General features: G+C 45.5%; 1 protein-coding gene across 3 annotated transcripts; it reads right to left on the reverse strand.

Moving 5' to 3' along the window:
• Positions 1 to 18,860: 18,860 nt before the first annotated feature.
• Positions 18,861 to 22,604, reverse strand: LOC115246519 (ras-related GTP-binding protein D-like). Of its 3 annotated transcripts, none has more exons than XM_029830325.1 (6): positions 21,956 to 22,415; positions 21,186 to 21,481; positions 20,896 to 21,095; positions 20,701 to 20,815; positions 20,033 to 20,175; positions 18,861 to 19,820 (listed from the first exon to the last, which is right to left on the reverse strand). In XM_029830325.1, the coding sequence occupies exons 1-6, from the start codon at positions 22,188 to 22,190 to the stop codon at positions 19,781 to 19,783; spliced, it is 1,029 nt and encodes a 342-aa protein (XP_029686185.1). In that variant the 5' UTR covers positions 22,191 to 22,415; the 3' UTR covers positions 18,861 to 19,780. The 3 variants fall into 3 exon arrangements, with proteins under 3 accessions (XP_029686185.1, XP_029686186.1, XP_029686187.1); XM_029830326.1 differs by having other exon boundaries at positions 18,869 to 19,820; positions 22,070 to 22,391; XM_029830327.1 differs by lacking the exon at positions 18,861 to 19,820 and having other exon boundaries at positions 20,036 to 20,175; positions 20,701 to 20,775; positions 21,956 to 22,604.
• Between the last annotated feature and the right edge of the window lie 281 nt (positions 22,605 to 22,885).

Genomic DNA, 22,885 nt, shown 5'->3' on the forward strand with positions numbered 1-22,885 from the left:
AACAACAGGAAGGTGGTGGCTCCTCTTAGCAGCCTGATGTCTACCCTCAAGTCTTTTCTTGGCACCAATGAGACAAAAGCAGCATTCGCTGTCCTTGTTCAGCTCGGCCCCCATTCTGGCCCAGCTGGACCCCAACACCTGATCATGGGCTTTGGCACCTCAGACATTGGGATTGGCACCATCCTCTCGCAACCTGAGTTCACAGAACAGAAGCTCCATCCTTGAGATTTCTTCTGCCGGCAACTGGCTCTGGCCGAGGTAAATTATGATGTCGGAAATCAAAGGAGACTGTTGACCAATCCAGGCCCAGCACAAGTCCTACAATTGGCTGTTCGTACCGGAGTCTGCCGGTTCCCAAGTTTTACATTTGGGCCACTCTTCCACACTTAATTGTCACCAAGATCTTGCCCGGATCCTCCAGCACCGATTCTTTGGCCTTCCTTGCTGCAAGATACCAACTCCTTTGTTGCAGCCTGTCCTTTGTGTGATTGTGGTAAATTATTGAATAGACATCCAGCTGGTCTTCTCAATTCTCTACCTATCCTGGACTGGACTGGACTCCTGGATACCTGGATTCCTTCCTTCCGATGTTAACACCACCATTATTGCTGCAACTAGAGTTCTCACATGTATTGTCAAAAAAAGATCACATAACTCATGTACTGGCATCTCTTCATTAGCTGCACATTAAATTTAGAATCATTTTTAAAATTCTTCTTCTGACCTACCAGGTCCTCAGAGGCCTAGCCTACCTGGAGGAGCTAGTGACACCTTATCATCCTAATAGAACGCTCAGTTCTCAGAATGCTGGTTTACTTGTGGTCCCCAGAGTCTCTAAAGGTAGAATAGAGGGGCCGAGCATTTAGCTACCACCCCCCTGCTATGGAACCAGCTCCCTGTCCAGGTATGAGAGGCTGACTCCATCTCTACTACTAAAATTAGGCTTACAACCCTACCTATTTGAAAAAGCTTATTATCACTAATTCCGTGGTCCCAGTTACTATCATAGACAGACAAATTATCATACTTAGGGGGTCGTCTAATCATTAGGTTAACATCTTAGTTATGATGCTATAGGCCAAGGCTGCCGGGGTCCAGAAACATGATCACCTGACAGGCCTCTGTCACCCCAATGGGAAATGGTCTCCTCTCCTCTCCTCTCCTCTCCTCTCCTCTCCTCTCCTCTCCTCTCCTCTCCTCTCCTCCCTTCTTCCTCTTACAGGGGAGTTTTTCCTGCCACTGGGATTCTGTAAAGCACCTAGAAACAATTTTGATTGTAACAGATGCTAAATAAATAAAGATTGATTGATTGATTGATTGATTGATTGATTAATTTGGTTGACTGCTTCTCTAAGACCATGCATTTTAATCCCCTCCCTAAGCTCCCCTTTGCAGCTGGGACCGGCGATCTGTTAGCCAGACATGTTTTCATCTCCATGGTTTTCCCACAGACATCATCTCGGACTGGGGTTCCTAATTCCCCCCTCAGGTCAGGAGGGTGTGGTAAGGATGGTGAGTTTGATTAGTCCATCACTCTAAGGATGTTTTTTGCATGCCCAAATGCTTGCAGATAGTGGAAAACATGACTCACTGTTCCCTGTGAAGAACCTATTAAATATGCTCTCTACTAGATCAGCTGCTTTAATCTACTGTTAAATAGTCCATGGTACCCAGAACCTAGCAGTGTCCTGTCTGTGTGTGGAAATGAGCCTATTACATCCACTCTCTCCACCAGGCCTCCACTGCCAGGTGATGAAGCTGGACATGAGACTGCCCTGAGAGACCTTTGGGCACTGCACACAGGTCACAGCCACTACAAAAGTCCTCAACGTCTCTCTTGAGCTTAACAAAGTAGAACCCCCCTGAATGCGACAGAGGGTTTTTGAGAAACTAACATGTCCTGCCCAAGTTGTCCCATGAGAGACTTTTAGCACTGTCTCTCAGTGCCTTAGTAACCATCACCTGCCACCTTTCTTCCCCTGTAGCTGGCTCTTTCCAGGCCATTTGCAGCACTTTCTACTGCACCTGGATACCCCCAAGCATTGCAAACAGTCCTTTGGAAACAGGCAAAAACCAAAGATATTATTCCACTGTGGTTTTTGGCCTGACTCCACCCACTGCAGCATGGGTTGCAGATCAGGATCAGGTCCCCTGCTCATCTCTCCAGGTCATTGAGTCAACAACCTGCATTTCTCCTTAGACAGGCCCTCCTCCATCCTGCATATAGCCCAGCTCCTCCACACAGAGCTCCTAATCGCAGGCCTCCTGCTTCACACATTATCGGCAGCCGTTGAGAGCACAGTGGTGCTGGGACATGGCATGTCAAGCTCCAGCCCTGTATGTCACCTGGAAGATGTACAGTGCTGGTGCTTCCAGCCAGTGTGCAATCTGTCCTTCTGGCTCTTTGAAGGACATAAACCACTGGAGGGCAGAGTGGGCAGCAGTAACAGTAAAGGCCGGGCCGCACATGTAGCATTTAAAGTGGCTAATTGCTCTCACAATCACAAGAAGTTCTCTGTGTCACACAGAGAATCTGGAGGAACACTGTGTTATGGTTGGATACGGGGGCAGGGGTCTGTGCCTTCTCCTCTACACAGACTCCAGGGCATTTTTCTGACCACCAGCCTGCTTGTGTCTGTATGCTGACTTTCCTTGGCGTCAAATTAACTGGTCCCTGGCAAGCGCGCAGAGTGACTCGCCAGCCTGACAGCTCGGCGCACAGAACACTAGGTGGGTTGCATTGTCCAAAGCACTGCTGCGGAGCAGCAACTAAAGCCCTATAGCCATCTATCTCGGCTGGGCTAAGCAGTAGCAATGATGTCAAAGCTTCACCTGTAAGGCACCTGTGGGCCAGCTAAGAGTGCTTTACTGTCCTCTGACCATCCTGTGGCCTGTGCTAAGAGTTCAAATAGGAAATTTCTAATTAAAATGTTACTGCAGAGTGTTACTACAGACATTTGATTCACTCTTCCAATCTTGCCTGCCTCCTAGTCTACCAACGACCGGCTCACAGCTCACCTCACTGCCACTCATGTTACCTGAACAATGCGATCGCTCATAGAAATATATCATACTAGAATTGCAGTCGCCTACGCCTAGAGCCTTGATGATGCGACTAGCACTAGTCAAGTGTATACTTCTAAGTGCTGGGATGGCTAGCGTAATGTCGACACTGTCCTCCAGGTCTCCGATTCTCCTGCTTTGTCTGCCTCCTGGTGAGCATCTCACTCTTCTGTCCCCGACCACCTTGACTGGTTATTCCATTTCCGCTGCCACTCCTCATGGGATTATCTTCCTGTCCTGTTGTGCCTCTGCTACCAAACCTTTTCTTGCATTGACTCATCGTGGTTTTGAACTGTTTGTCTGCCAGAGTTTCACTAAACCATTGAAGTCTCTCCATTGGTGCTGAGTCTTTTGTGCTGCAATTGGGTTCATGCACCACCCATTACAAAGGTGATCCAGGATCTTTTCCTCCCAATCTTTTGATCAGGGACATCCCTATAGTAAACTGAACGAAACAGACACACAGTCACTCTAATGTCTGGATCTCACAATAATAAAATAAAAACTAGAGCTCTGACAAATCCTACTCAAAACATTCCCATTCATTGTCTGGGTGTGATTTTTCTCTTTGAGATGCATTGAATTTGGTATTTAAAAAACAAACAAACAGTAAATTGGCTGAAAATATGACAGTCCTTTCTGCATGATGTGGCTTCAGTGTGAATCCACCATAGCTGGAAGAGTGTTCCACTGCCAGCAACTTGCTATCAGCTATATCACACCACTGATGTAGCTGAAGGACTGGACTTGTTCCAACAACACTTTACTGTGTTTGGATAAACTAAAAAGCGCCCCTTCTTGCTCCGTCTCTGCAGTAGCTTTCAGACATTTCAAATAATCGTTGCAATCATATAAAATCCCATTATAGTAAAAACTACATTCACAACACAAAACGCCACAAAACAACCAGTTAAATATTATTCAAAGGAATTGATGGTACATTTCACTCTCTGAACCTCCTGAAACAGCTCCCAAACCACCTCCTGATCCAGCTTCTGAACTACCTCTGCTGGACCGATGTGAGCACCCTGTTCTGTCCAAGCCAGAGAAATGGCTGGATCTCAAACTGCTGCTTGGAGACACGAACTGGATCAGAGAATCAGGCCATGATTGATGAACATTTTTACATTGATGATGATCCCAGGAAAGCTTTTTCCAGCTTCTCCAAGTGTTGATTCAGGGCCAGACTGGAGAGAATAGAGCTGATAGTAATGATCTCTCCTTGTGTCAAACTACTCATTGTTTTCAAGTCATAGTTCAACTGCAGGTCCTCAATGAGCTGACCAGGTCACTTTGTGACTGGGGCCCAAGTAACTCATTTTAGGTCTGATCATCTGCCCTTAAAAAAAAATGTTTTCTTTATACACTTTATTTCTACCAATAAAAAAATTAATTAGGGATTCTTTATGCAAAGAGCCCAAGTTCTTGAAATATTGTAGTTGAGATTTTGCTTAATTGTAAAAGGGCATTTTCAAAAATCTGCATGAATTTGTATTAATTTCACTAAAATAAAAGTTAATTTCTATGCATAAAGAACTCTCTGCCAATACAACTAAGTATGTAAGAGAGAATTTAAAACAGACTTTCAATGGTGAATGAGTTATAATAGCCAGTGGGTCCAAATGCAATTGTAAATACAGATGTGCATCCAGAGCTCTAGCAGGACCCAGTCAAAGTTGCCTCAGCTGTCTGTTGGGGAACCTTTACTTCGCTTCATTGCTGGTGCATTCAAACAAAGGTCAACCATGTTCTTCTGGCACTTCCATCAGGTGCTGCTTCCATCAGGACTCTCCCATGTTATTTGACAGGCTGATTTCTCGGGTTTGACCCTGCCTGTTCCTGATGTGCCTGTTCTGTTCCCGACCTGGTGAACTGGTCTCCCTTCCGCTTGACCAAGTCTCAGCTTGCTCCCCGCCTGTTACCGGTTGCATGAATTCTTCTCGTCCTTAGGTGTATTCATCTCTGAGAACTATCAACCTATGGGATTATTTCCTGGATTGATGGAACACAGTACTCCTTTGTGAACTGAAACTGTTTCTGCATTAAAAAGATCTCCTGGTGGATCTGTGTCCTGCTTCTGCCAGAGATTGTAGCAGCCCCAGTGTGTCTAGTGAATCAAAGCATTCAGACTACTCCATATTATATCACAATACCACAATTTATGGTGGGAATGTGTACTCTACATGAATAGTCTAGGACACATTTAATCACCAATAATGTGATTCTAGAACTGTAGCTTTATAGAAGGTTATGATCTGTAATATGTCAGTATTTTCCATGTGATCGGGACATGAAACGTTCCTGGTGCTTACAGCAGCGACATGTTAAACATGTTCCTGTTCTTCAGGCCAAATGTGTTCTAGTTCAGCTCAGGCCGCAAGCAGGTGCAGTTGGGTCAAACAAGCCTGGCCTGGTCCAGAGGGCGCATCACCACAGGGCTGCAAACACTGTTCACGTGGGCTGCATTTTTCAAACGCTGTTAGCACGCTAATGACTGTAATCCTTGAATTCTTCTACTGTTGCCAAGACAAAAGGCAACAAATGTCAAAACTACTTTGTTGCTCCAAAAATGTACAATGTTAAAAATGGTTTTGAAACTCTATCTTTAGAATTTATATCTATATGTGTGTATCTGCATTTAGTTGGTTTTATTTCCCAGGGAGGTGTCATGCTGGGACTTGCTCTTTACTGATTTCCCATTTCTTGTTCCTCCTTGTCCTCATCAGGCTTCTGCTGCTTTGGGTATTCACTAAGGAGGTCAGCTCATCCCCAGGCTGCAGGTGTTGATGCTTCTCATCGTGACTCGTCAAACACATCTTTCTCCCTGTGGCTGTTGTCTTTTTGGCATCTTCAGGATTCACATTTGCTAGTGGCAGCTATGTACACTGATTGGTGTCCTAACATCTGATGTTTATTTTTACAGAATACAGTGTACCGTTGATTGCCTTCCATCACCGTGGACTTCACATGACACTCTAGAAAAGGAATTATCAATCCAAGGTCACTGGACGACTGAAGTGCATGTAAAGGCGCAAGTCCGACACATATCAGTGTACTCTAACTAAGACGCACAGATCGATTTGCTTCTCCACGTATGGACCTTAACAGGAGTTAAACAAGATGACACGTGCACATGCTCCACAGCCTCTGTTCTGAGATATGACCCGGAACAAAACCATCAAGATAGCCAGCATAAGCATACTGTATTCTCGTCTGTCTCTCAAAATCACCATCAAATCAAATCAAATCAAATCAAATCAAATCAAATCAAATCAAATCAAATCAAATCAAATCAAATCAAATCAATCTTTATTTATATAGCGTCTTATACAATCAAAATTGTTTCAAGGCGCTTTCCAGAATCCCAGGGCCTAACCCCAGACAAGCAACAGTGGCAAGGAAAAACTCCCCATGACCACGAGGGAGGCTGTGCGTCTGATCTGCACATTAAGCAGCACAGAAATTAAGTAGATGAACAAAACTGTACAATTTTCCATCTTCCTGTTGTTAGAAATGCTGCCACACCCACTTGGTGGTTGGCCTACGTGTGTTTCTAGTGCTTTGGAACTGTTGGTACCCCCAGTGGTGGTGATGCTGGGAAACTGTTATTAATGTTAAAAAGGGTATACCTGAGGGTGATTCACATTAGTGATAAACACATGAACAATTAACTCAGCCAATTACATGATGGGATATAAAATGTGGGTGAAATGGTGTGTCAACAGCAATGGCAGCGTTGAAGATAGAACGCTGTAGAAGATGTTGCTAACGGAACAGTGAGCAGAGAAAGAGTTTAAAGAGACTGAGATGAGGTTTGGCTCAGGACCATGACTGTTTCATCAGCTGCTTTAGGGACCCAAGAACAGTCCTCACAGAACTGTGGAGCTGGGGCCATACTTGGAGCATGACTCAGCCAGGAGCCAGCTCCTACCTGTGCCCATACAGGTGCTGACCACGCAGGGCTTCCCAGACAGGGGCTCATTTCATTAAGAGCTGGCCAATCCATCTCGACCGACATGTACCAGCTGTGTGTGATGGAATTATCAGCCATCCCATGAATGTCAACCATGTCTATCAGAGTCTTGGCACACCAGAGCTTGCAGCCATGGCAGCCATGCTGGTGCCTTCGTATTGCCTTTAGTTTGCTCATGAAAGTGTCTCTCTGGGTCCATGTCCTTTGCGATGTAGGCAGCCAAAGTCTGACACGCATCTGAGGTGGTTGTCCAGTGAGTTAAGGTGACAGTAGCCTGTACTAGATCCTTCTATGTGTGGAATTAGGCCGGCTCTAGGATGCCTGGTTGCTCAGCCTTCAAGGTTACTACGCAAGTGCAGGCATAGTTGATCACTGGTCTGGGGGCTGTCGGAAGAAATCAGACCACTCGTCCACCAATGTGGGGCTACAAAGGTCCACAAGACTCAGACCATGTGTTATGTTGATCTTATTCATTCTGGTACCGTTGTGTTATCTGACCTGAGGAATATCTTCTAGACGGTCTGGACAAGCTTAGCAAAATGAGTGCTGGTGAGCACTGCGCTGTGTTCCAGATGCAGCATGCTAGCAAAGACTGTGTCTCCTCTCTTCATTCATCCTGTCCATGTATGCAAATACCGGTACACAAACCAGAAACTTGGCTGCTGCCTGCCTTCTTTTGTATTTTATAAGCATCACAACACAACATGAACTGTTTAATATTCATTAACACACTGATGTGTACACAGATACAGCTCGCAGCAACAGAGCAGAACAAAAAGTCCTGTGTGACAAACTCCACAACTACACATGTAGAAACTACAGTTGTAAAAAAAATCCCATTTATTCAAGCTTACCTTCTTCCTCATCATTGTTTTCTTTCTTATTATTGTTTTTGGCAATGCACCAGGGTGATGTCAAGGATACAAGGTCAAAATTGGCCTCCGTGTCATCTGGTGCGCCGATCGGCTGTTTAATCAGCCTTGTAGCAACTTGTTAAATCAGCTCTTATCGAAATAAAACAAAAGGAACCTGAGTCCCTGTGGTGCTGCTGTGCGGGCAATTGTGGTAGTTGACACTTCATCTTCCAAGTCCAATAACTGAATTAAAAATATGACCATCGTATCTGATCACCATTTATTTATGGACTTGTGCTTGTGACAAATACACAACCTTCTTCAAACTAGTTGTTATCTGTAATTTGAGGTGAAAAATCTAAGAAAAATTCTCTCACACTTTAAACAACACACGGTGTCCTCCCCCCCCACCCCCTCACACACACACACACACAGTACAGCTCGCCACCTACTGTGGACTTCTGGTATGACACAAAACCAAAAATGGCTCCTCTCACCATGTTTCTGGCGACACTCTTACTTATTCAAAATTAATTTGCAACACCACTATATTTGGCACAGCTGCCCAATTTGTACAGAGCAACAACGATTCACATGATTGAACTTCTCATCCCAAAGCCTAAATACCTGTCCATCACAGCCCATAATATGGTGAAAGTTTTTCTTCCATTCCTGATCTGTGAACTCTGAGCACCAACTGCTCCCACCAGTCTTTGATCTGCTGAGGAAGGGGGGCAGCAGCACTCATCTTTGAGGTATGTTTCTTTCTTACCACTCTCTCCTGAAATGCAGGAACAGTGTGTGTTGCTGAGCCCACAAGACAACTCCCAGAGACAGAGACGGTCCCTTCTGAGCACAGGGAAGTATCCAAAATAAATATTGAGCCACTTCCACCTTTGTTGGATGGTTGACAGCACAGGCAGGAATACAACTTTTCTTTTTCAGTTGTTTGGGAGAAATTTAACAACCGCATATGTCAAAATGCTGAAGCTCTGAAAAAAGCTCGGTGCCTGTAAACGCATGTCACGATTGGACTGCTTGAGTTTGCGGCCGTATAAGCGGTGGATTCGGGTTTTCCAATCCCTCATGTGAAAAAATCAAACAGAAAATCTGGGTTTGCCGACATGGCTAATGTCCTTTCCAGCACTTGATAATGTTGGCAGAGATGGGACAAAGGTCAGGGGTCATATGCAGCTTTTGTCATACACACTGAACAAGAGCACCCCTCACCATGATGTGGATGTCTCACCTCCCCAAAACCACTTTATCATATAAAAAACAAGACCGGGATAGTTTCTGGGGCCATTCTTCAGTAGATCGCCAGGAATGGTCTCCGAGTGTTGCCAGGCCAGGTGTTGTGAATGCTGTCGGAAGGCAGATGGCTGCACCCGGGAGGTGGTGTGGTTAAAGAGTGACAACGGTTGCTGACCTGGATCTCTGCTCTCTTTTCCCCCTTGGACACACGCCACAAGGTGTTTGTTTGGCCTCCAGATTTGTCACATTCATTTTGATTTGGATTCTGATCCTCGGTGGAATAAACCATTGTTTGAGTGCTTAGAAGTGTGAGGGGGCTCTCTCCTTTTCGTTGCAAGCATTGACTTGAGCAGTTTATTCAGCTGCTTTTGATAAGCGTCCGGGCCCATGCATGCCAGTTATTTTTATGAGATGAACCAATATGAGTGAAATATTTCATGGATTTCTCTCATTTTTGTCTCAACTCTCAGTAGAGTGAGATCTGACAACATGAAAGATGAAGGCCATATAATTTAATGTCTCCTCAATAAAGCCAGAAACTGCTGCCACTGAAGTCCTTTGCACTCTTCTGCGATGTGCCAGTGTCTGATGAGCACATCCTGTTCCATCACGCTCTGGATCACCTATCGTTCCCCCAAAAAAAAGTACCAGTCAAACAGATCTGACCCAGCATACTGGGAATCAGGTCAAAAGGTCAAACAAGAACCCAAATTGATATCAAGTAAACAAGACAAGAGACAAGGAGTCAGCTCAGACATCCTCAGTCCAGCACAGAAGTGGATCAAACAAAGGCACTACTTTTGCCATCATGATGGAAAATTGAGCAATATCTTTTATCTTAACCGCTTTATTCCTTTCAGTGTCACAGGGAGGGTGGAGAGGGTTCTCGGCTCGAGGCCCAATGTGAACAAAACTAGCCAGAACATCCTCAGAGCACTGCCGAGGTTACCTTGAGCCAGGTACTGCATCCACAAACGCTCACATCCAGGGGCCTTCATCCATACCCATGCAATATTTTAAACTGTGGTAAGTATTGTAACTATTCAGTGTGTATCAGAGCAACAAACAATGGGTAACTGGACATGTTCTCTAATGCTTCTATTATTTCTGATGTTGTACTCGCACATTTGCATATAGTTGTTTCTATTTTCTCTGAAAGCGCCATAAAGACGTAACCGGTCGCAGGAAAGTGCTACCAGAGGTCAACCTTAAATATGTGAAAACATGGACAGAAAATAGTCCTATCAACAAGTCAATTTCTGAGTTTAACAATTACTGATGCAAGTACGCCTGCTGAAAAAATTGGGCAATGACCCCAAAAGATAGGACGGATGCCCAAAAAAAATTCCAAAATGTGCATACAAGATTTTTGGTCCAAAAGAACCACAAAAAATGAATTTAAATTGGTGGTGGGGGGGGAGGGGTGTTTATGGTCAGCAGGAAATATGCTCACTGCTGTTCAAAGGGGGTAAGTCCCCTGCTGCTGCTCCAGAAGAAGAAAGTGGGCTTCCTCCCCTCTTTATACCCGACCTGAGAGGCAATTGATTGCCCACCTGTGGAGAGAGAAACAGAGAGGGCGAAGAGGAAAAAACCAACAGCACACACAAGTGCAATAATCAGGACCAATTCATGCCTGGCCACACACCACACCCCCACCCTAAGATGGTGAACAACACAAAGGAATTATTCATGCATCCATGAAACTACAGGACAGGGTATCGGCCTTTTGGTGGGCCGTGGTGAAATACCCTGGTTTGATTTGCCACAAAATGTTGACAAGCCTGGCCAGAAAAACAGTACAATTGTCAGTGCGAATGTATTATCTCTAGTCGACGAGCAAGAGGAATGTCATGGGCGTATCAAAAGATTTGTGCTGAAATGACTATGGGACTACAATTTGGATTACAACGCGTCTTTGTCTTGCTCAGACACATGAGGTGGTGTTTTTTATGCACAAGCACATTAGTGATTTTACAAAGTATTCAGAAGACATTCTCTAAGTCTGACCTTCTGAAACAGCAAGCTCAAAAGAGGAGAGAGTGACTGGTTAGTTTTGCTCAAAAATAAGCTGATCCTTCAACTTTTTAAACTTTCCTGTTTTACTTTAATGCAATTGCTGTTGATAGTTCTTAGAATTTAGAGCGTAATTTCCAGAAAACTTCTCAAAAACTTGTCAAATCTTGCACCTAATTCTATCTGAAGTCTGTAACTAACCAGCACAAAAGCTCCCCACCTTCTGCAACAGGCATTTTAATTGATTCCACTGCTTGTTTAGCGTTTAGCCGTCCTGCTAGCTCTCATTAGCATGGTTTCTCCCCACGCATTCCACTCCTCCACTCAATGTGTCAAATGCTTAGTTACTCATTTGTTCCTTTTAGTGGTAATGGTGCTTGTAAGAAGTGTAGTTTAAACGTAACATTAGAGGTGGGGCTGACTGAGTTAGAAAAGTGGCATGGAACAAGTGTTAGCACAGATGCTAGCACATAGTTAGCAAATCACTAGTAGCAGGGGAGCTGGGTAACTGAAACCAGGCCCTCAAACCAGGGCAGGAAATACCCTTTTTAATGAAAGAGAAGAAGCCTGAAGGACAGCCACGGATGAGGGATCTTTCTCCCCCTGGGATGGACAAACGTGCAGTAGATGCCACATGTGCAGAAACATGGACATCCCTAATGTACAGCATAAGAAAAGAAGACCCTGGTCCCAGGGTAATTTTCAGGTGTCCTCATGCAGAGAGCTGGTCCATGACAGGAATATGGACCTCCGCATGAGATGAATATATATTAGGGCGGGGGTGTCGTTATAGGAGCACCCAGCAATGTGAGCCTATACAGCAGAACACAGCATTTCTGTGTTGGCCCCAATTGTGAGGCGGATCAAAAAGGTTTTAAGGTTTTAAGTCTAGTCTGAAACATTGAAGCTGCGCGTCCACCTCCCAGATCCAGACTGGGAGCTGTCGCAGAGAACTGGAGGCTCTAGCCCCTCTTCTACTTGTGGAAACCCTGGCAACTCCAAGATAAGCTGAGTTTTGAGGGGGATCCTCCCTAATTAGCAATTAATGGTTAATGAGGTAATGTCAAGCAAACGGCATGTGCAATGGTGTGCGCTGCCTTATGGTGTTTCCAAGTCAAACTGAATGCACCATCGCTTCTTAAGCATGGAGAAAACCAGAGGCCGAGAGCAACGTTAGCAGCACGGAGATATTTATTCTGCAAAAAATACACAAATCACACGTGGGGCAATATTTGGGGTTTTTCAAGCAAGGAGGTAAACTTGTCAAGACGCACACAAACTTTGTGGTTGTTGTGCACGTCAGTAGCATTGTGAACCTGTCAACGCATGGCATGGAAACCTCTGTTTCTAACACACAAATTATTTTCCTGCCTCATAGAAGGCAGTCCTGTCGATATTACACTCAGTCACTCCACTTAAGCGGTCTTGTGAGAAGATCATTTCCAGCAGCTCGAACTGAAAATCTGCAAGTTACACTCATTTACTATTTAGTCAGCTAAATGCCTGGCAGGCAGCAGCTGTCTGGACATACTGAATTAGGGCTTTGCTCCATTAAAAGCAGCCAAATATTAAATATCCCTCTCATTGCCTTTATTATCATATTGAGGTAAGAAACCTGATGTGGGCTAATAAACTCTTGTATCACAAATATCGAACCAAATATTTTTGTAATGAAGCCGTGTTGTTTTCAAATCATGATTAAATCACACTGTATCATCAACCGTATCGTATCGTAAAGTAATGTAAGGAGATGCACATCAGGGATGCATAGCCCAGACTGTCCCAACAACTGGGACTTTAGTTCCTTCCCCTTTCTCTTTCCCAGCTCGCTTTCCGCAGGAATTCGGTGTCATATTTTCCATGAACAGTCCGAAAATGCTGCTCCATGTGTCCCTTCTTTGGTATTGCCATGGTAGACTGGCAGATGAGACAAATGCACTTTGAAAATGTCATCATGGAAAAAAAAGTCCTCCTCCCATTCTGTCTGAAAGTTTTATTCTTCTAACTTGGTCAAGCTCACCCACTCATTTTAATACCCTTTCTTAAGTTTAAGAGGAAAAAATGAATTAGCGGTAACAATCTGACTAGCTTGTTAGCTTTGCTGCACTTAGAGCCGTTGTTTGCGCATGCACAGTGACCCAAGTGTCAAAAAATTCAGATGTCATCTGACTGGCTGCCCATTAGATCAGTCAAGTGACGGGATGGATGATAGGCCGACGTCTAGTTTTTTATTGTCACACAATCTACCAATAATACCTTGGTAATCGACTGGTAGATCACGATCGATGTGTTGAGCACCCCTATTTTAAATTAATCAACTCGACCCAGTCACACAAGATTACAAGCCGCATGAAAAATGTTGTCTCTCAGTAGTTACCTCATTGTGCCAAGAGTAAGTTTCAGGCAGCAGTTCCAGCCAAGGCTCTGGCCTCTGCTGCACCCCTTAAAAGAAAACTTATAAAACAAAATAAATTTGCTCACTGGTTTAATTCTGAAACTCACAAATTAAAACAAACATGACAGTAAGAAGAAAGGAAATGGTGCTCCACCAAGGTAGAGGATTCTCACTCAGCCTGGAAAGAGAGCCTGAACACATAGAGAAAAGCACTGTGCAATGCTAGAACAACTCACAACTCCAAATGAATAGAGGAAAATAAAAAGAACTGCTCGGGTTTTCTTGTCAGCATTGCAGCCAATCTAACAGAGAGCCAAAGCATCACTGGATCCACCATCCCCATAACTAGTATCCATTTCTTGAGCTTTTTCAATGACAGCATTTTCAACATTCAGGAAAAGATCTGCCAGGATCTGACCTCTGTCAACTCTGATTCCAAACTCGAACTCATCTCAGATACAATCCAACCAACAGTTGCCTGGACTGTCTTAGTCCCATTAGCCTTTCAGAACTCTCCTCACTCATGTCTTCATCCAAACCATCAACCTTTCTCTGAGACCCCATCCCAACGCCACAGCTGAGGTGGATCTTTTCATTTATTAGCACCTCCCTGCTAGACATAATCAGTCTGTCTCTAGGATGAGCTTCGGTACCTCAGGGTTTTAAGGTAGTTGTAACTAAACCTTGAGTATAAAAAACGACTCTAGCTGAAGAAGAGTTAACTAACTACAGGCTGACCTCCGACCCCACCTTTGGTCTAAGATCCTTGAGAAAGTGGTTGCCAGGGAGTGATGAGACTTTCTTTCCCCTCCTCATCTCTTTTGGCTGATTTTTTTTACTGACTGGCTTTCTACTGCTGTAGTTATTCATTCGGCTTGGATCAACATCTCTGTTGATAGCATGGTGTGGTACCTGGACGCTACAGAGGTTGCACAAGTAGTCCAACTCCTCCAGGATGGCACATCAATATGTGCTGTTGAAAGAAGGTTGTGTCTGTGTCTCCCAGCACAGTCTCAAGAGCATAGAGGAGATTCCAGGAGACAGGTAGTTACTCCAGGAGATCTGGACAAAATGACCTCCAGCAGGCCACTGGTGTGAATGTTTCTGACCAAACAATCAGAAACAGGCTCAATGTGGGTGGCCTGAGGGCCTGACGTCCTGTTGTGGGCCCTGGGCTCACTGCCTGGCACAGTAGAGCTCAATTAGCATTTGCCATAGACCAACAGAATTGGCAACTACGCCACTGGCCGATGAGAGCAGGTTCAACCTAAAACATGTGACAGACTTGAAAGGGTCTGGAGATAATGGCACCCTGGCTGCTATTAGGTATTGGGATGAAATCCTTGGACCCGTTGTCAGAACCTACGCTGGTGCAGTGGAACCTGGGTTCCTCCTGGTCTGCGACAATGCCTGACCTCATGTGGCTAGATTATGCAGGCAGTTCCTGGAGGATGAAGGAACTGATACCATTGACTGCCCCCCACGTTCACCTGACCTAAACCCAATAGAACACCTCTGGGACGTTATGTTTAGGTCCATCCCGCTTCCAGGTTGATTCTCAGACTGTCCAGGAGCTCAGTGATGCCCTGGTCCAGATCCGGGAGGAGATCCCCCAGGACACCATACGTTGTCTCATTAGGAGCATGCCCCGACGTTGTCAGGCATGCATACAAGCATGTGGGGGCCACACAAACTACTGAGAATCATTTTGAGTTGCTACAATGACATTTTGGCAAAATGAACCAGTCTGCTGCATCATTTTCTCACTTTCATTTTTGGGGTGTCTTTGATTTCCCCCTCTACAGGGTGATAATTTTCATTTCTATCAAATTATGTGGCATAATTTTGTTACTAATACATCCCTATTTTTTATCAGGAAAGATATTCAGATTTCCCCCAATTTAGATCTGATGTGTTTTCGAAGTGTTCCTCTAATTTTTTTGAGCAGCATATAAAAAAAAGTTAAAAAAACAACAGTTCACAGATTACAATAAATCGCACAAATCTTCCTAACCCTAAATACTGGTTCTCCTCCTGTCTGTTTTGGGTTCTGTCTGTAGCAGTTCCCTGTCCTTGGGCCACCTCCGAGCTCACATACGAGACTGGAGTGGATGTGAGCAGACAGACACGGTTTGGGGAGGAAATCTACGCTCACATTCAGCAATTGCAATAGGAATGCCATTGACAGCTACAACTCAGTCCATCAGGTGATTCTCCATCACAGTCTGGACTTTCTTGAGGCCCATATGAGGTCCGCATGGGTTCCCAATGCAAAAGCGCTGACTCAGCAACTCGACCGCAGTCTCTCCATACAGGGCACCTGCATCCGAGGGCGAGTACTGAATAAAGCTTCTTCAGCTCCTCAATGAACCTGTTAGCTCCAGTTTGATCTGACAGCTGGTCTTACAGTGCATCGAGTTTTTGTCCACAGTTGGGAAAATCTGCTTCAGGTGGACTCCAGTGTGGTGCCATGCAGGGAATCTTCCTCAATTCCCCGTTTGTTCAGTTCATTGTGGCAAACCGGTCTACCCAAAATGGCCTTGAGTACCCTGAAATGTACCCGGTATGATGGTAACTCCTTGTTTTTGAGTCTCGATTGAGAGCGCGGATAATTCTTGCAACCGTCGCACATGATGCCCAGGTTGTTCACAACCACATGTGAAGATGTGCACATGGTAAGTCTACTGTGTGTTTGTTTCGTAGCGCAACCATGGGAGGGATCTTCGGGTGCAGATCTTAAATGCTTGTAAAGTGCTGGATAGTTCTTCCACACTGCTTCAATGGTTCGAAAATGCGATGTCTGGTGTCAAAATTCTGACCTGTCTGCAGAGTTCCTCAGACTACTGGTGGCAGACAGTGCATACAAGTGGTCCATCAGTTAGCGCATGTAGCTCTCCCAGTGCAGAATAGGCTGGAACTCTTTGCCCTAAACTGGTTGACTCCTCTAGAGTTAGAATGGGTTTGGATGAACACTGTACTATTTTTTCAAACATTTTTCATTTCATTTCTTCAAAAATACATTTATGTATGTTTGCACATGCACCGCTGGGATGTAAAATGTAAAAAGTCCATTTAACTCTTGGTAATCAATCTCAGGTTCAAAGCCATATCCTAGATCCCCTGTGAGATAGGCCAGCTGTTCAGACTGACTCTTTATAATGCCTTGTCAGCTTGGTAAGCCTGGGGATGGGTAAAATACTCTTTTCTGAGTGCCTGTGGCTAGTTTGTAATACCTGCACCCAAATTCAGCACAGGCTTTACGCCATTGTTTGGAAACAACAGTTCTAAACTGGCAATTTCAACCAAGTCCCCAGATTAAAGTCTATCTTCACAAAGTCACAATCCGATCACACCAACGAAAAAATTCAGCCGACAAAAACATCAGCCACTATCCAACACGTTTCCTGGTAAAAAAAAAGGATGCATTATGATAAAGTTTGCAACTCAGGAGCCTAAACACGCTCAAAGGCACAAAAGGCAGCAAAACAAACTAAAAACAAGGTGTGGAGCACACAATGTAAATGCTGCCACAGTCTGCATCCCTCAGCCTATTTGCCTGCTCCCTGACAATAACACTAAACCACGGCCCAACACACGAAGCCCACCAGCAACGAACAAACCGCAATACAGAGCGCATGAGAAGTGGGCGAGCCCTTAAATATGCCTCAGTCCAAATAAATCGCACAGACACACCATTTGGCTCAGAGACTGTTGGGGTCCAGGCTTCCCGGTTGCGTTTTTCCTGCAGGGGGCGTGGTGGAGCCATGCTCCGGCCACCGGTTGGCGCACCTGCAGGCCATCCGCGATCAGCCGCCTATTTAAGGACTAAGACGTCGGCCTACCGGTGTCGGAGGATTGTTGTGTGATTTTGATGTTTCTGGTGACTTTGTTGGTTTTTGAAGATTTTGGTGATTTTTGTGGCTCCATGCTGGAGCTTTTTGTGCACACCCGGAGTAAGATCTGTTGCTTCCCGGCAGTCCAGGAGGACTGTCCTTTTGTGTTTGTTTAATAAAACCTATTTTGGACCTTTCATCACTGCGTCTTGCCTGCGTTCGGGTCCTGGACAACCACGTATTGTAACAGAGACCACAAGATGCGAAGCACAATAGTTCCAAAATGTCCGAGTAAGATTTTGCGAGGGTGAAAAAACCAAGGGAAAGGGTTAACCCACGTAGCGATGAATGGTAAGGGGGGTTGCAGGGCTGGCCAGGCTGGGGCTGTCACTTCCCCAACTAAACAAGAGAAAAAAGCTTTATAACAAAGTAGAACAAGAAAAGTAGAGTTATCATACCCTTCTCTGCTTCACCTCTCTCTACCCAGCCTGACAGGTTGCAAATAGGAGAACAGACATAAAGTTTACACAAAAACCAATGAGTGCACTAATCAGACTGTAACTGGACAACTGATGCTCATGTAAACGTGTCGGTCTACTATCGGAGTTCTCCTTATGTGACCGTTTTAGCTGATAATGTGATTAGAATTTGAACTTCTCCAACGTGTATAGGCCTTCATCGGAGCATGTGCACAACCTAGAATAGCCTGCATCTTGTCTGCACAATAAGTATCACATACGTTATGTAGGAGATGAACAAAGCGGTCTCACGATCCTTCTTGCTGTTGTTGGGCCGTTCTTCCTCCTCTCTCCAGGTGTTTGTTATAGGTCAACCAGAAATGGGGCCCTACTTGCCCCCAAATAGATGCTTATCGCTATCTAGTCTACCTAGAGATAGACACATTCCTGTCCATTATGGAATTTTCTCCCTTGCAAGTAAACTGGGACAAGGAAAGAATTCTGATGAGTCAAATTTTGAGTATGTAAATTATAAATTATAGCTGGATTACAGTTTTTCACTTTGGTACATCTCTGGAATTATCCTAGACGTAAGAGGTGCCAGAATTCCCTCCATGGACACCCCTGCATCTGCTACAATAATAACTCTAAAAAAAATCAGATGTTTCTAACTGCCCAAGGAAGACCATGGTCCCCTAAAGACAGGGACAGATGGAGAGACAGATGGACGGACGAGCAATTTGAGACTGACAAATATAACTCATGAAACACTCCTTTCATGCTCATTTCAGAACTCATTAAGAAATGAGCAAAATTAACCAGAGACTGAACACCACACACACACACACACACACACACACAAGCAGACTCAGCACAGACACAAGGTCCTCAAACAGTAATGAACCACCACTAGGATGGTTTGAGGGACAGCATTCTCTACGAGAGAGAACATGAAGCCAGAACCAGTCAGTGCCTCTGAATGGAAATGCAAATGTAAAGTTCCTGGCAGTCACAAGTCTGTTTGAAAAGGTGATTTTACCGCATTTATTAACCTTTATAGAAAAGGATGCATAGGTGAGTGTAGGTCACGGTTTCAGAGGTGAGCCCAGATAATCTAGTTTATCTCTGGCCCACAGAAAGTCTGGATTTGGTTCTCATTTACACTCTCAGCCACAGCGATAATTGAAGCGGGGATGTGGTGCAGATCCGACCTCGTCCACTGGGATCACACGTGCACAGCGAAATTCACATTTTCCCTCAAGTGCAGCTCTGGCACTTGAGTGGATGCAGCTGGACCAACCATTGTCCTGTGAGACGGTGAAACTCTGGCCAAGTCAAAGGTCCTCGTTCAGCCTGTTCCATGGTTTCTGCCATGATGGTCCTGCACTGTGGTGATGGGAGAGCAGGTGGCGGATGGCGCACGCTTTCCTTCAGATGCAACAGTTGGAACCCGTGCTAGATCCCAGTGCTCTGACCAAGGTTGGACTGGTGCTGACCCTGTCCCCTAACAAGACCCCAGCTTGCTTCTGTTTGATCTCCTACTTGTGGGAAGAGTCCTGGTTGGTCCAAACGTCAGCCATGTCAGAAGGATGGTGGTCACCTTTGAAACCCTCAGTCCATTAAATTGTCCCCAGATCCGTTCCCTGACTCAACTGATCTCTGTGAACAGTTCTTCTGTCCTCCTCGTTTGTTCTTTACTGCCTTTGTGTCCGTACAGACGGCCGTGTGTTTTCCCGTTAATTGTGTGCAGCCAGGTGAATCAACCACAGGTGGACTCCAGTTAGAACGTAGAATGAGCTTTAGAAGAAAGGGAAGGACGCCAGGTTGGAACCTCAAGCATCACCGAAAGAGCCTGAAGACTCAGGTCAAAGCTGTATTTAACAGTTTGGTTCCTCTCTGCTCTGCTGGGATGTTGAGTTGAGATGAATGGTTGCGTTTCAACAGAGCAGGACTTGGTGGTTAGGATTTCGGTTAGTGCTGTGGATTTAGGGAGCAACAAACATTTCATCTTTTCACATTCCAGTCAAATGGTGCAATTTAAGGGTCCGGTTTAAATAATTTGGCTTTTCTCCATTTTATTGAATGGTCCACACAAAGGAAGACCTGTTCTCTTCAACCTTTTACCAACGTTCTCCCTGTGTGTGGAGGAGCAGCAGGAGGATTTTAGGAGGTTTTAGGGATCAGCTTACCCGTAGATGCAGGAGATGTCGATGACCACATCAATCATGTCACAGCACAGCTCATAGGTGGACATGTCCACTGGACTACTGTCTGTGGCGATGTAAATCTTGCTGAGCACGTCAAACAGGAAGGCCTTCTCGATGCAGGAATTCTGAGGGAGCAGACGTGACTGATCATTGCAGCCTTCGTTAAACGTCAGCTACACAAGCTCATGGTGTCATTTTGAGAAGCGATTATGTCCATCCTTTTTGTGTCCAGAAGACAAAACTGCACCGATCCGCAACTATTATTCTGCAGCTTTATGTACGGCATCAACAGAACGCAGACGTCAAGAAAGAAATGTCATTTGTTCAAGAAAACTTTCAATAAAATAATTTTAAAAAATCAATGTTTTTTTTTTCTGAATCCAAATGAATCAGGTGGATCAGGTGACACTTTAGGAAAGGAAATTGTGAAATATGAATTAAAAGGAGATTTTCTGCTCGTTTTCTTGAGCCCAACGAACCTCTTCCGTCCGGTGGTGCACTGCTACCTAGCGGCAGGACGGTGAAGCACAGGCAGAAGCTAACACATCAAGTTCTCAGGGAAAACGTCACATGACTTCAGTGCACCAATTTGCTCTCTTGCCATTGGCAGGAGAAGACAAAGAAAGCCCAGGGTCTCGTTTTTCACTTACTGAGATGAAAATGTTGAGCAGGTTTTCCAGCGTTGGCAGTTGTGGGATCAGCTTCTGGACCACTTTGCTGAAAGCCTCGAATATAGAGTGGTCATATATGCTGGTCAAATAGAAGCTGTGAAAATGACCAGAAGATGCTTCAGCTGAAGGTGACCCTACAGCTTGTGCCGGTGATCTGTACCGGGCGATCCTCACCTCAGGTTTATTGACTGCAAGCCGGCGTCCACCAGGTCATCATTGGCCCGTCTGTGAATGTCTCTCTGTTTCTGGATCTTGTGGTCGTCAGAGAGGCCGTCTACTTTATGAATGAATACCTCGAAGTTGATGTTTGTGTTTACTTTGTAGGCTCGGGTCACAGTCAGATGCAGTCTGCTTACAGCCTCCACGTAGTCATCCTGCCAGCACCAAGAGACAGAGACACCAAGTGACATGGCAGGATGCTAAGCGTAACAGTGAGCAACAGATGTGTGGACTTGTGAACTGACCTGGGAGTCAATGACAAAGATCAGTGCTCCGGTGCCCCGGAAGATCATTTCATAATCGAAAGTGGGGTCGAAAAAATCAATTTGGCCGGGAAAGTCCCAGATCTGGAAACTGACAAACGAGCTGCTGGACACGTCTTCTCTGCAGATCTTATTGGTGCTCTCCAAGAACAGGGTCTCGCTGGGGGACATTTTATGGAATACCACCTTCTGGATGGAGGATTTCCCGCTCCGACGGAGCCCCATCAACAGAATACGAGGTTTGACCTCTGGGTTCAAGGAGTCGCTGAAGCCCAACCCTGCACATGAAATAACAACGCCGGCGTTCACGCAGAGAAAACAACCTCCCCACACAAGCTGGGACACAACGGGGACTAAAGGGGCAGTTTTCCAGTAATCTTTGACCACTCAGAGCACTTTCCATTACAGCCCTGCTCGTTCTATTTTGGGCCTCAGCGTCTTGCTCAAGGACACTTTGGCACGTAGAGTCTGGGATCAAAGCAGGGATCAGTTCAGAGAACAGCGGCGCAGAATGTGAGCGCAATCATTTTTATCAGTGTGCCCTTTGAAAAATCCAGAGAGAAACACGTTAAGACGTTATAATCTAAATAATAAACCAAAATAAACGGAGAAAATATTATAATTACAGCAGTTAAATGACATACTGCAATTCGACATTGAGAAGAATATAAACTGTACACTGTGTGTGTGTGTGTGTGTGTGTGTGTGTGTGTGTGTGTGTGTGTGTGTGTGTGTGTGTTGCTGCTCCCGACCACAGCAGCGAGTAAAAGCAGGATGGAAGTTGGCGCAGTTGTCGCGGACTCGAAGTCGAACTCGCGGGATCTGGGGGATGGCGCTCCAGAGCCTCCGCGCTCCTCTGCGCTCACCTCCGTCCTCACAGCCGAGCTCCGCGTCTGAAAACGCCTCCAGATCGTCCTCTTCATCCCAATAAGCCAGGGCCGGGCTGTCTTCGTCCTCCGCCGCCAGCCTGTCGGTCTTCCTGCTCATTGCTGCTGGGTTCAAGTCGATACGAGCTCATGTTTCATGCACCGAAATCTGATCCGTGCCAGCCGCGAGGGTGGTGCGCGCACACACACACGTACACGGGCAAAATATTACAGCCCAAATATATCTAATGTGCTCATTATTCAAGTATGACTTTGAAGAGGATTTTAAGCTGTTCACCGGTCCTGTCCAGCAGCCCTGGAGGATCGGTCCAACAGCTCTGGACAGTCCTGTCCAGCAGCCCTAGGCGGTCCTGTCCAGTCCTGGACCGCGTCGGCCCTGCGTGTCTGTCTGTCAGACACATTTATTGTGTCCTGTCTGTCTAACTCATCCGCACCTTATGAAAATCATATTCAATTGTTTTCTAGGATGGGTGTGCACGTGACTCACGATGTGCATATGCGTGTTTGTCTGTGATTGTCTGCCCTACCACATCAATCCAGTGCAACACATCCACCCCGTCCCCACTGGGCACAAGGTCCCACAGGCTTGAGACAAGTCTTCCAGGAATGTCAAACTCAGTCCTTGAGGGCCACGATCCTGCCGGGTTTCCTATCCCACTGAATGCATTTTCAGCCTGGTAGGACAGAAAACCTGGCAGGATCGTGGCCCTCGTGGACTGAGTTTGACACATGTCCCTGCCTCCTGGGCCCACCCCAGTGTTGTATGAACTACACAGAGGTGACTGGGCTGTCCCC

This window comes from Takifugu rubripes, chromosome 21, assembly GCF_901000725.2.
Source record: "Takifugu rubripes chromosome 21, fTakRub1.2, whole genome shotgun sequence".
Taxonomy (NCBI): domain Eukaryota; kingdom Metazoa; phylum Chordata; class Actinopteri; order Tetraodontiformes; family Tetraodontidae; genus Takifugu; species Takifugu rubripes.

Excerpts from the sequence above, each read along its gene's own strand:
- LOC115246519 (XM_029830325.1), bottom strand. The coding sequence starts at position 22,190 with ATGAGCAGGAAGACCGACAGGCTGGCGGCGGAGGACGAAGACAGCCCG. Across the intron at positions 21,482-21,955 it reads TGCTTTTACTCGCTGCTGTG|GGTTGGGCTTCAGCGACTCC; the intron begins GTCGGGAGCAGC and ends TTTCATGTGCAG. Across the intron at positions 21,096-21,185 it reads TCTTTGTCATTGACTCCCAG|GATGACTACGTGGAGGCTGT; the intron begins GTCAGTTCACAA and ends TGGTGCTGGCAG.